At 44.6% G+C, this 14,496-nt stretch overlaps 1 protein-coding gene across 3 annotated transcripts in view; it reads right to left on the bottom strand.

The window, feature by feature from the left end:
• Window positions 1-14,496, bottom strand: part of NPLOC4 (NPL4 homolog, ubiquitin recognition factor) — a 66,390-nt gene that overhangs the window by 48,141 nt on the left and 3,753 nt on the right. For 2 of the 3 annotated variants that reach the window (XM_058284884.2, XM_058284883.1), the window contains exons 3-4: window positions 9,862-9,974; window positions 737-913 (exon numbers count right to left, since the gene is read on the bottom strand). In XM_058284884.2, coding sequence (XP_058140867.1) covers window positions 737-913; window positions 9,862-9,974 — 290 coding nt within the window. Of the gene's footprint in view, window positions 1-736; window positions 979-9,861; window positions 9,975-14,496 lie in introns of all 3 variants that reach the window. The other variant, XM_071210847.1, reaches the window with a different exon arrangement.

Genomic DNA, 14,496 nt, shown 5'->3' on the forward strand with positions numbered 1-14,496 from the left:
ATAAATAGGGAATGTTTAACGGTGCTTTTCGCAGTAGATGAGGACTTTTGGCTAATATAAATACAGGAATGTTCTTCAACCACAAGGTATTAAGAATATGGTTACACATGGGAAAACATAACTAATGTAACTTACAGACTGTAGTTAATAATATTGTAGCATTTTTGTAGCAAAAGCAAAGAAGGGACTGTATCAATCCTAAAGGTAAAGTAAAAAAAGAAAAAAAAACTGTGAGGCCTAGTTTTATGAGATATGAAAATTAAGCATTTTTCTTTTTTTCATTTTCTTCATTAACAAAGAGACCTTGATCATGTCATTAAACCAATATATGCCCATCTGTGTATCTTTTTCAATACCAGAAAAACATGTGAGTTTCTTTTTAGGATTAGGTGAGATAAAAGTGCCTGCACAGGGGAGAGAGTGTAGCTCAGTGGTTGAGCTTCCCACGGACGAGGTATGAGGTAGCGGGTTCAATCCCCGGTAACTCGAAAAAGCAAAGTGTTTGGACTGATGCTTCCATCACTTGTTGAGCTGCCTTTTGTCTGTTATTTTGTTTTGAATTGAAATAGTTTGGGGTAAGAAACCTAACAATATAATGTGAAGTGAAATTTAACCAGGAAATAGATGGTCAGATGTAAAACTCTGATTACTAAGGCAGGACACACTATAAACGCTTGGCTTTGCTGACCATTAGGACGCAGGTGCGTGGTCTGGCGCAGGTGGCCAAGGCACTTACAGCTGTGGGTCGCGGCTCCTGTAGATCTTGCCGTCCTGCTTGCTCAGGTACTGATCAATCTCATCCTCCTCCACGCCAGGAGCCCCGGGGGCCTTCGGCCCCAGCGACGGCGACGTCTCCATCTCAGAGGACGGCCCCGCCAGGCTCGAGGGGAACAGGAACAGCAGGTCGCCATGTCTGCTCAGCAACAAACACCGTGTCACCTTCCTGCGCAGATCGCCCCCTGAACTGGGGACTGGGGGCTGCAAAGAGCAAACCCCGACGGTTCTGAGGCTCTACATAATGTTTCCAATTTTAAGAAGCCAGAATTCTCTTTTAACTTCTCATATGCCTCTTGACATTACAGAGATCAGCAGCAGTTTCTCTAACTAGAACATATAATCTAAAATTTTACTTTAAAATTTATAACATGCCACACATACATACTCAACGATACATAAATGAGTACAACTGCACAACATACCTTGAGTTTCTAAGGGCAGCCCTTGCCCTCTCCTTTCCACTTTCTTTTACCTTCCTTTTTTCATTCCTCTGCCCTCTACTTACCCCCCACAAATGCACTTTTATCCAAATAGCACGAAGTTTTCAGTTTTTCTCTCCACTCACACGCAGGTATACATAGACATATATAGAGGAGGGGTCATCATTGTCTTAAAAAAATGGGGCTATCCTAGACATACTTTTCTCCAACTTGCTCCAACAGCCCCTCACAAAAATCCCTGCAAGCATAACTGATCGATACTCATCATCACTTTTAATAGCTGCACGCTCTTCCTGAAAAGAGCTGTCCCACGGCGTCCCCTCACCCTGAGGAGCCCTCCCTAGCAGGTGTGTATCATGAGCAGCACTCAGCATATAGCCACACACAGATGCCACATGGTTTTATTTCTACAGGACAGGTTCCAGGGGTGGCACTGTTAGATTTGAAGGGTTTTTGTTTGTTTCTAATGGCGATGACATACTGCTTTCCAAAAAAACAGCTGTAACAAATCACATCTCCAACAGCAATATGTGGGTTCCTATCATTTTAAATGAAAATCATGTTCTTCCCTCGATCAGCCTCACTGCTGAATTACTGAAGAACCTGATTAACATAGCCAAACTGTTGCAACCTTAGGCTAAATAAACATTTTCAACTCATGAATAGTTTACAGAAGCACTGTGGGTTCCTATGTCTCAGTGATTTCAAGACCACAGAGAGGGTTCGCAAGATGAAAAAATCAACACAGGTCTTAGAAGAAAATAGCCCGGCACCACCATGTGATAAATATTTAACTGCTGTCAACAAGAGACGCACGTAGGCGAAAAAGACTGAAGAGCAGACCCCACATACTAAAGCAATGAACAGGGAGAAGCAGCGCTGAAGGTTGACAGTACAAGAGCTTTGAGGACACAGTGACGCTCAAAGTTTGCAGTTCACGGATATTCTCTGAGCAACAGGAGACTGAGCCCTGAACCACCTGCCCACAGCGGGAGGCTGGGCCCGAGACTCCCACCTAGAGCCAGGACGTCTGAAGGACGGCTGACCAGCTGGGAAAAACCCACCAGCTGGAAACAGGAACCAAGGGCGAATCCTGTCTGCTCCACCAGCTGCAGGAGAAAGGTCACTTCAGAGACGCTGTAACCAAAGGCTAATGTGTCATGCGTCTAGGGGTGGAACTGATGCCACCTGGTTCAGGAAACCCGAAGACCAGAAATTAACTCAAAGCAGGCCTAGGTCGGCAGTGCCCCCTTGTGCCAATGGAAGCAAACAGCCCTTCTCCGTGGGCAAGTAACTAAACCTAGGTCCCCCCTTCAGGATTCCCAAAGACAAAATGTAATGAAACGTAAGCTCTCAATAAAAAATCACCAAATGCATAAGAGAAACAAGCCGCCAGGAGAAGAGTACGTAGACAGATTTAGGCAGCCAAGAACTTCGGATTGTGGAATTATGGGATAGAGAATACACAAAAAAAGCTAAATAAAGAACAGAATGGAAAACACGTGCAAGGGATGAGGGATGGTCCCAAGTGGCAAGGTGGAATTCTGGAAAAAGTGTGGCAGGGCCACACAGTTATAGATACCCCTGTCATACAGAGAGAACTAGACAGCACAGCAAAGCCAAGACCGGGGAGCTGATGTGGCTCAGCGGTTGAGTGCCGGCTTCCCACATACGAGGTCCAGCTTCAGTCCCCCGCCCTGGTACCTCACCAGAACAAAAACAAAAAAACCAAGACGGATGGCCACGAGACCCTCGCAACATCAGCATCTGTGTGGGCAGCAAGCGCAGCCCTGGCAGCCTGAGAAAGGGGAGGCCCTGCACAGCCCCCCAACTCACAGGAGCCCTAGCAGGCTCACGTGAGAGTAGGGCTGGACCCAGGAAGGAGCTCAGAGCAACGCAGCCCCACGCCAGGGCAGAGGTTCGGGCTCCACCCAGGAGAAGCAGGTGGGAGTTAGTCAAAACTGAGCAGGATGGTCGCAGAGCTGACAGAGAGGGCCAGCTCCCAGGGAGAGCGGGAACCGAGCCCGGAAGGCTGAGGAAGCAGCTGCCGTAGCCCACACCACCAGAGAAATGAGCGAGGAGGACTGCTGTGCTTTGGAGCCTGCAGTTTGCAGGAGCAGACAGCAGACAAGTGAGCAAAGGACACCCCAATTCTATTGTTCCCTGTAGCGTGGAAAACAAGGGCATTTAGTGAAAGGGAAAACAGAAGTAATTAAAAAGACGTTTAAATAAAAGCCTTACATTTTGAGCATGAATTTGGAATGTTACATGAACTCTGAGTTATCTGATACTTAAAAACAGTGGTATATGACCAAGCTCTGTCCACGGAAAGACTGGGAGCCATGGTCACACCTGCAGTAGACAGTACCTGCCTTTCCTAAACGACTGCTCCCCTGGGGACACAGAACTCAGAAGGGGAGAAGCCTCTCTGGAAAGGGTTCCAGTTAATCAAGGAAAACCAAACAGTGGTGTTTCAACAGCACCATTTTGTAATCCCCCACTGAAATGATGGCTCCAGGCACTGAGCATCAAGGCAGCTGACATCAAAACAAAGTGATGACAGTATGACAAAAGGCATATATGAAAACCCCACAGCCAACATCGTACTCAATGGGGAAAGGCTGAAAGCTTTCCCTCTAAGATCAGGAACAAGACAAGGATGCTCACTGTCACCAATGTTATTCAACATTGTATCAAAGCGCTAACTAGAGCAATTAGACAAGAAAAAAAATTAAAGGCATCCAAACAGGAAAAGAGGCAGTAAAACTCTGTGGATGGCATGGTCCTATATTTAGAAGTGTCAACACAAACCTACTTGAGCTAATAAATGATTCAGCAAAGTGGCAGGACCAAGATCAACACGCAAAACTCAGTCATGTTTCCATACACAAGTACTGAACAACCTAAGGAGGAAATCGGGAAAAAATTCCATTTACAATAGCAACAAAAAGACTCAAATACCTAGGAATCATTTAACCAAGAAGTATAGGACCTATGTGAAGAAAACTACAAAACAATGCTAAAAGAAAGCGATGAAGAAAAGAAGACTTGGCCCAGTGGTTAGGGCGTCCGCCTACCACACGGAGGTCCAAGGTTCAAACCCCGGGCCTCCCTGACCCGTGTGGAGCTGGCCCGTGTGCAGTGCTGATGCGCGCAAGGAGTGCCCTGCCACACAGGGGTGTCCCTGTGTAGGGGAGCCCCAAGCGCAAGGAGTGCGCCCCGTAAGGAGAGCCGCCCAGCGTGAAAGAAAGTGCAGCCTGCCCAGGAATGGTGCCACATACACGGAGAGCTGACACAAGATGACACAACAATAACAACAACAACAACAAAAGAAATAAAGATTCCTGTGCCATGGACAAAGAACATGCAGCAAATAGACACAGAGAACAGACAACTGGGGCGGGGGGCAGAGAAATAAATAAAATCTTAAAAAATAAAATAAACCTCATAAAATATAAATATTATAAAAAATAAAATTAAAAAAAAAAAAGCGATGAAGACAAACAAATGGTAAGACATTCCGTGTTCACAGATCAGAAGACTAAGTATCGTGAAGATGTCCATCCTACCCCAACTGATTTATAGATTCAATGCAATACCAAGCAAAATTCCAACAGCCAGGAGAGGAAGTAGTTCAAGCTGTTGAGCACATGCTTCACACACAGGAGGTTCTGGGTTCAGTTCCCCGTACCTCCTAAAAAAACAAAAAACAAGCAAGCAAAATGGTCGAGGAAGCCACGTCAGGGGAGTCGATGTGGCGCAATGTTTGAGCACCAGCTTCCCACATGCCAGGTTCAGGGGTCAATCCCCACTCCCAGTACCTCAAAAAAAAATCCAACGTCCTACTTTACTGAAATAGAAAAGGCAATTACCAAACTCTAAAAAAGAAGAGCAACATGGGAGGAATTTCACTGCCTGACCTTGAAACATATTACAAAGCTACAGTAATCAAATCAGCATGGTAAGACAGACACATCAGTCAGTGGAATAGAATTGAGAGTCCTGAAGTAAACCCTCACCTCTACAGCCAACTGGTTTTTGACAAATCTACCAAAGCCATGTTAATGGAATGAAACAGTCTCTTCAATAAATGGTGCTCGGAGAACTGGATATCCATAACCAAAGAATTAAAGAGGATCCCATTTCACTCCCTATACAAGAATCAACTCAAAATGGATCCAAGACCTAAATATGGGGAAGCGGACTTGGCCCAGTGGTTAGGGCGTCCGTCTACCACATGCGAGGTCCGCGGTTCAAACCCCGGGCCTCCTTGACCCGTGTGGAGCTGGCCCGTGCGCAGTGCTGATGTGTGGGAGGAGTACCCTGCCACGCAGGGGTGTCCCCTGCGTAGGGAAGCCCCACGCACAAGGAGTGCACCCCATAAGGAGAGCCGCCCAGCACAAAAGAAAGTGCAGCCTGCCCAGGAATGGTGCTGCACACACAGAGAGCTGACACAAGATGACACAACAAAAAGAAACACAGATTCCTGTGCTGCTGACAACAACAGAAGTGACAAAAACACGCAGCAAATGGACACAGAGAACAGACAACTGGGGCAGGGGAGGGGAGAGAAAGAGAGAAATAAATAAATAAATCTTAAAAAAAAAAAAAAAAGACCTAAATATGAAAGCCAGAACCATAAAACTACTACAAGAAAATGTACGGAAACACTGTAAAGATCCTGTGGTGGGTGGTGGTTCTTTGCACCTGACACCCAAAGCACGCACAACAAAAGAAAAAATAGATAAATGGGGTCTCCTCAAAATTAAACACTTTTGCAGCTCACAGAACTTTGTCAAAAGGATGAAAAGGCAGCTGACTCAGTGGGAGAAAATATTTGGAAATCACATGTCCAATAAGTGTTCAATATCCGTGACATACAAAGAAATGCTGCAATTCAACAAAAAGACGACGAACAACCTGATTAAAGAATGGGCCAAAGACTTGAACAGACATTTGTCCAAAGAAGAAATAAAAGTAGCGAAAGAAAAAATTTGCAACATCACTAGCAATTAGGGAAATACAAATCAAAACGAGAGATTTTACACCTATCAGAATGGTCACTATTAAAGACAGAGAACTACAAGTGTTGGAGAGGATGTGGAGAGATAGGAACACCTATTCACTGCTGATGGGAATGCAGAATGCACAGCCACTGTGCAGGACTGTTTGGCAGTTCCTCAACAAAGTTGAATATGGATTTGCCACGTGATGCGGCAATGCCACGGGTATATACTCAAAAGAACTGAGAGCAGTGACACGAACAGACATCTGCACACTGATGCTCACAGCAGCGTTCGTTATTCACAACTGCCCAAAGCTGGAAACAACCCAGGTGTCCATCAACCGGCGAGTGGATAAACAAAGCGTGGTATAGTCGCACAATGGAATATTATGCAGCCGTAAGAAGAAATGAAGTCAGGAAGCAGATGACAACATGGATGAACCTAGAGGACATTACGTTCATTGAAGCAAGCCAGACACAAAGGGACAAATGCTGTACGACTGTGCTACCATGACCTAAATATACTGTGTAATCTCATGGAGTTGCTAACCTAAATATGGGTCACCAGAAAGTTAAATGAGTTCAGGTAATGGAAAGCTGAGGACTATCTTGTGCAGAATCCGTAAAAAAGACATGCTAATCTTCGGAAATGGACAGAAGAGGTGGGAGCCCAACACAAGGTCTGTAACTAGCGTGCTATTACGTGGGCATAGACGTGGTTTAAAGGGGAAGTCTAGGGGATGTATGTTACTAAAAGGAAAGCTCAAAAACGTAATGTGGGACTGTGTGACATAGTAACATAGCATGTGAAATACGAATATGGGTAAAACTGCGTATGAAAGATCCTTTTTCTTTGAAGCTGAATAAACTTATGTTAATACTACAATAACGGTAACATCAGACCAGAAAAAATTATGCTAAGTGAAAGAAACCATACACAAAGTACTACATATTGTATGATTCCATTTATATAAAATGTAAGTATAAGTCAGTTTATAAAGATGAAATTAAATTAGTGGTTCTGCAGGGCTGGGGAAGGACTGCTAAGGGGTGTGGAGTTATCCTTTTTGGAGTAATGGTTCTAAAATTTTTTGTGGTGATAAATGTACAACACTGTGATTATACCAAAAGCCATTAATTATATACTTTAGATAGATCATGTGATACATGAATATTATCTCCATAAAACTGCTGAATAAATAAATATATAATTGTGCAACAGCCAGAAATAGCAGCTATGTACAGTAGGGGAAGCATAGAGAAATTGAGAAATGAAGAATTTTCTTGTTTGTCTGTTTTTTGTTTTTATCACGGAAATAACGAAAATGCTCTAAAAATGACTGAAGTGATGAATGCACAACTATGTGATTATACCAAAGACCACTGATAGCACACTTTGAATAATTGTATGTCTTTCCTTTTTTATTTACTAAGCATTTTTCCTGAGATACATTCACATGCTTTATTAATATGTATCAATAAAACTGATTTGTTTATAAAAAATGGGACAACCAGCTCCCATGTGCTTCCTGAAGAGCGTGTCACCAGCTACGGTCTCACTACAGGGGTCAGACCTGAGTCTGATCTACCTCTATGTCCAGCTTCCAATCCTCAGGAAATCCAGAGGATGGGGCCGTGTGTGGAACGGCACCATGAGCACGCAAACAGCAAAATCCAGGGCCTCAGCCTGAGTGCCTCGAGAAAAAGAAAGGGATGGAAGGGGGCTGGGAAGGGACACAAAAGACTGAAATGTAACATGGCAAGACCAGACTGCGGTGTAAGGGATGCACATGTGGGTAGCGAAACGATGAAGAAATGCAGAGAAGTGATGTCTGTAGGTGCTCGGGGAGGGTGGTGGCACTCTGTGGCTTCACCTGGGTGGTGTGGGCACAGACGCTCCGTATAACCACCCATCAAGCCACACACAATCCCACGATGTTGTCTTGCTGTGTTTTAAACGGGTTAAAAGAGAGAGAAACAAGCAATGCACTCATGTATGTGAAATAACTAAAAAATGCAAATTAATAGAGACAAAATTACAGGGTACCAGGGGCAAAGGTGAGGACGGAGAATGGGGAATGAATGCCTAAGAGCAACAGAGCATATTTGAGGTGATAGAAAAGTTTTGGTAATGGATGGTGGTGATGGCAGCACAATATATCACTGAATTGTATACATGAAAGTGGTTAAAATGTGAAATGTTATATAGAATATATAGCACACCACCACACACACACACACACACATACACACACGATACTCTAGGGTAATTCACAAAAACATCCATTACAGTGGCACCGCTGGGCCTTTTTAGCTGTCACAGACCTCTGGTAGAATACTTGTATTACAATACTAAGTTTTGATTATTTTGCCTCAAAGCTGTTTTACTCTGTAATCTCCCTTTCTTATATCCACTTTTAGAATAGTCAAAAAAAGAAAGCTCTCCTTTTATGAGGGCTCCTCTTATGCAGGCGCCATGCAAATCAAGCCACCTCCACAGCAACCAAGACTCTGCGAAGGAGGCCCTGCCGCCCTCGGCGGACAAGGAGGGCAGGCTCGGGGAGATGCAGCAGCCTCTCCCAGGCATGCAGCCAGGGAGGGTGGAGTGGGGATTCAGTCACATAGCCGCCTCGAGAAAGGCCCCTCAAGATGCACAAGGAAAGACCAGCCCGCTCGCACGGGCACAAATGGCAAGGAATGGCTTTATCTCACTGGGGGGGCGGGCAGCAGGTGTCCAATAAATATTTCCTGAAAAACAAATGAATTCTGTAACTGCACATTTCCCCTAGATACACTAATTTGTGAACCTAAAAATGACCACCTGAGTTGTCAAAACAGCAGCCAGCCAGCAGCCGTGCCGTCAGCAGCCCCTGGGGGGGTCACACTGTACCCCAAGGAAGGGCCAGACCGACTTTTGACGGGTGCTGGGCAGTTTTGAGCAGGTGGACCCAGGACTGCTGTCGACAGGGCTCAGAAGACTTACTGTAAAGAGCCAGGTAGTAAATTTTTCAGTTGTGTGTGCCACGTGGTCTCTGTTACAACCACTCAATTCTGACTCTGTAGCAAGAAGGTAGCCACAGACAAAACTCAGAGAACAGATGATAAAACTTCACAAAACATGCAATGGGTCGTATTTTCCCAGCCCCTGTTGTGGAGTAACTACAACAGAGGTCTCTGCATCCTGGAAGCCCCTGCTGGCACTGCTATGTGCCCTGGGAGCCTCGGGGCTAGAGTCCACCCTCCTCCCTCTACCTAACACCCCGGGCTTGGGCAGAGCAGAGGCTGGCCTGACTTCTCCCCATGGAGCCGTGCTCAAGGTCTTTCACTCCAGAGAAGAAGCTGAGTGTGCAGCTTACCCCGTTTCAAAACACAGACCCCAGACTATAGACTATAAATCTTCCTCTTCAATGACGGATATACCAGAATATTGCAGTCAGTCAAATCTGGCTCAAGAGGAGCTGCGAATGCAGTGAGGCTGGTGAGGACCTGGCAGGAAATACAACAGCCTGTGTGCTGACCGGGGAGCAGGGCTGCACTCAGAGTGGCATGAGGAGGAGCAGGATAAAGGGAGGGAGCCACCCTGGCCAACCGGGGTGCAGTTTCCTTCCCGTTCCGGAGTGCTCCCCACTGGGCACTTACTTGATTTTTAGCAGGTTGAGGGATTTGTTGGATGATGCTGTGATCTCTCCAGTCTTGTTTCTATTGATGTAAACTGAAAAGCCATTATTTTGGAAGCCAAACTCCTTTGCAACCTAAAATAAGCCCAAAACAAGAGGGATTTAATAAACTGCATGAACATCGCCTCCTCATTAATCTAACTCCTCTGGTGGTTTCCCTCCTTTGAGGAAGTCTGTATTGCCCACGAGGGTGTCAATTACAATGAAAAAAGTGGCCAAGCAGCAGCAGAGCTCGTGTGTAAACAAGATACTATGTAAAGCACCAAAGAGGTGATGGCAAGCAAGAGTCAAAGCTGTGTTTAGAAACTTTACTTTTGAAATCAATTGTAAAAACCCAACTCCAATCTTAAAACCCAACAGAAGAAAGGTCAGGCATGGAATGATGTCATTAATTCAGGAATAAATACTTATAGTGTCAAATATTCATTCACTCAAAAAAGATTAACCCTGTGTGCCAGGTGCTCAGAACAAAGCAGTGAACAAAAACAATAAGGTTCTGGCTGTCAGGGATCTAACCATTAAATGAGGGAGACGAAGTCAACGAAAAGAATCACAGGTGAGAGAAGTGCTGAGACAGAAAAAGGGGGACAGAGTGAGCAGAGGCAGCCTTTCTGGGTGGGAGAAGAAGAGGTGACGTGAGGAGGAGCATCTGCACAGACCTCCAGAAGAAGGGAGCGCCTGCCGTGCAGAGTGAGACGAAGGAAGCAGGAAAGGGCTCGGGCGGAGAGCGGTCAGTGAGGCCAGGGCCCAGTGTGCAACAAGGACTTCCAAGACGGGGCTGGGGCAGCAGGTGGGAGCCAAACCACACAGGACCACGTGGGAAGCCACAGGCGTTGGGGAAGCCACAGCGGGTGGAGGCGGGGGAACTCCAAGCTGGCTGCAGTGGGGACAGGACTGCTGCAGGGAACTGTTGGGGAATGTGGCAGTTGTCCAGACATGAGAGGACAGAGGCAAGAGGCAATGGTGGGGATTTCTGGCTTAAATGACTGGTGGAAGGTGACGCCTACTAAGGGAACCACGGAAGTGGAGGCAAAAGGAGTAGGCCAGAAGGGAACAGCAACCTGCATTCTGACATTTAGGTTTGAGACTATCCAACACCCCAGTGAGGGGACAGGCGTCTGAGCCTGGTGCCCGGGAGAGAGGCCAGAGCTGAGCTGTGCATTCAGCAGTCACGAGTGTAAAGGTGGCTTTTAGGCCCGAAAGCCAGTAAGATGACCTAGACAGAGCAAAGAGGCCAGAGCACCAAGTCCCAGGCCCTCTGGCAGAAGTCAGGAAGACAAAAAAGTCTCAGTAAAGAAAACTGAGAGAAACAGTCAGTGAAGTAGGAAGAAAATGAGAGTGCAGAACACAGAAGGCCAAGTGAGCCCTTGCACAGGGGGCGTGCTCAAGCACATCCGCAGCAGCGCTGCTCCTAACAGCCGCCCACAGGGGAGAGGACAGACACACACCCCAGGCAGCAATGAAAACAATGATGCTGTGGGGGGGAGTGGTGGGGTGGGGGCGGTGGGGTTGAATGGGACCTCATATTTTTTAAATGTAACATTTTTTAAAAATGAATAAAAAATTTTAAAAAAAAAGAAAACAATGACGTGCACACAAGTCGGTCTCTAAGTGATGTTGAGCTGAAAAGATACAGGCTTCTGGGGAGCGAATGTGGCTCAAGTGGTTAAGCACCTGCTTCCCACGTGGGCAGTCCCAGGTTTGGTTCCCAGTGCCTCCTGGGAACAAACAAACAAACAAAAAACAAGCAAAGCAAATGAAAAAACCAACTCAGAAGTTGGTGTGGCTCGTTGACTGAGCACTAGCTTCCCACATATGAGGTCCCGGGTTCAATTCCCGACCCCCAGTACCTTAAAAAAAAAAAGGCTTCTCCTTGTGGGACAGAATAAGCAGTACCAGCTCATAAATATGCTCAAAGAACAAAGGAACAAATTCATTTATAGAAGTCAAGAGAGTATTCATTCACTGTTAGAAAAGAGTTGTTGTAATAGGAAATTATACTACAGGTGTAAAAACAAAATATATGGGTTAAAGCGTAACTTCTTGTCATTCTGAAAGTGATGACAAAAAATTGAGTCTTTCAGAACAAAGACCTTACATCTGAAGTACTATAATAACAAGCATTTGATACCACGGGTCTTAGGTATAATTTCCCAAGCTAGAAGTGGCATAAATAAGATAAAGCATCAGGAAATGAAAGCCATGAAACTTATAATCGCAACTGTAAAAAAAAGTAGGGAAACCTAAAAGTAATGTCTTTAATTTGACTTTTCTGTGAAACAGCTTAGACATAAGCTGAAATTTAACTATTTTCCCATTCCACTTGTTCTGCAAAAACATAAAGTAATGTTTTTATGTAGATAAAGCCTTGCAAGCTATTGCCAAGAATGAGACATCTTTCACAAGAAGCTTTAGCTTTATTAAAGTTGCCATGACACTCCTGGAACAAAAGGAAATTTCCAAATTGGGGAGTTGGGAGGGGTACTATACGGCCAGCCCTCACTCCCATATGACTATATGGCCAGAGCTTTATGCTTTATACATATAGCTGTATTTTTTAAAATGTTCTATGGTGCTCCTCTGTGAATCTGTGACTTCTTTCTCTAGACACAAAAATCTAACACAACGCACAGGGCGTTGAGAAAACAAATCTTAACAGTGATGTACAAGAGCACGGTTAAACCCTTAAAACTCTAAGCTCACACCCGATGTAACCTTGATGTGTAATCACTGTAACAAAACAAACGTGGTTGGAATGGAAGCTAACACACACATTTATAACGGAAGAGAACAAAAAGAATACATAGCGTGATCCAATTACATTACGTTAAAAAAAAATGGTAAAAGTAGAATCCCTATGAAGTCAGGAGAGAGGCCGCATGGGGGAGGGCAGAAAGCTGTACCCGGCGGGCCAGAGGCTGCTCTGGGGCCTAGGACTGCTCCCCACCTTGAACTGGTTGTCTGCTTTACAATAAAGCATCTGGCTACACATATTTTTCAAGCATTTTTGGTATGTATTTTATTTCATGAGTGTTTAAATGAGTAAGAACAATACATGACTAAAATGAATAATTTCCAAATAAGTCTGGGTATAAAATAAAATGGTAAATGACGAGGGAGAGTTGGTACAGCCCTCTTTCTCAGGGTAGGTAAGTAATGTTTCTTCTTAAACTGAACAGTGGCTTATACTGATGAAAACAGCAGGACCGCTACAACCTGCTTTGATAAAAGCAGGTGTGTACACGTGTGTGTGTGCATGCACAGAGATGACACACTAATGGTGCTTACTACTGGGTAGAACTTCAAGTGACTCTTCCTTCTTTATACTTTTCTGTGATTTCTGAACCTTTTATAATGAATCTGTGTTATTTTTTCATGAGAGAAAGGATTTTCATATTGGAGAAAATGTGTATCGGCATAGTTTGCGTGTCTGGTTGTTTTTTCAGTCCCCTAAGCGAGGACTGCGTGCTCCTGACAGCTCCAGGGAGTAAGCAGTCAACACCACACTGCATCTCACCTGTTCCAGCCAGTGCATGGCCAGCAGTCGTGTCTGTATTTTGCTCGGTAAGAAAACAATGAACTACCCAGAGGGAAGTACTAGGATTTCAGGAATATTTTGAAAACTCAGAATAACAACACTTTTTTTAAGTTTCTCTGAAACCTAAATTTATCCTGCTGGACAATTGCATTTGAGAACAAGCACAAAAGCCTCAAGTGAAAAACAAAAGCCTAATTCTAAATAGTTATTATAGACTTAAGTTGAGTCCCTCCTGCTCTAACAGCCTACGACTCTGGAATTCTTCCTGCTCATGAAAAAAGAAAAACAGTATTTTCAACCACTAAAAAGGTAAGACCCGTTTGCAACAAATTCAAGTAATAAAAGAACTGTATACAGGTTAGTGATCTTTTCTGAAAAGAGCCAGACAGTTACTCTCCGTGGCTTTGCAGTCCACACTGTCTGTCCACTCTGCTGACACAGCTCAGAAGCAGCACAGAGAACACATAAACGTGTGGCTGCTGTGCACCAATAAAAGCCGGCTTACATAAACAGAGGGCAGTTCATGGGCCAGAGTTTTGCCAACCTTTGGTACAAAGTATAAAGCAAAAACCACTCTCTGTACTGCATTGAGGGCAACCCTTTTTAAGTTTGGCATGTGCTCTTTCACACAAACAGATGTGTGCCAGTGGCTTTAAAAAAAAGAAAGAACAGAGTGGCATCATTCCACACTTTTTATTTTCTATAACTTGCTTTCTTCACTTAATAATGCAGTATGTGCATCTCCACTCACAACGTACCGCTAGGGCTTACTCCTCAGAATGCACTTTTAACCATGCTTTTTTGATGGGCCATTAAGGTTTTCTCCAGTTTTCAGTCTCACAAATTGACTATTGCTCCAATGAAATATTTTTACTTTTGGGCACTTGGTCCCATGACTTTAAGTAGTGATCAGCTGTGACACACATCTGTCCTGTAGCAATCTGACCTAATCATGATAGAGAAAAGCAGTAAAAAAAAAACAAAACTTGAAAGAGGGAGAAAGTAGGTAACAAAGAAAAGAGAAATGGTACAGAATGGGAGTAAGGGCAGAGGATGAAG

Source organism: Dasypus novemcinctus, chromosome 21 (assembly GCF_030445035.2).
Source record: "Dasypus novemcinctus isolate mDasNov1 chromosome 21, mDasNov1.1.hap2, whole genome shotgun sequence".
NCBI lineage: Eukaryota > Metazoa > Chordata > Mammalia > Cingulata > Dasypodidae > Dasypus > Dasypus novemcinctus.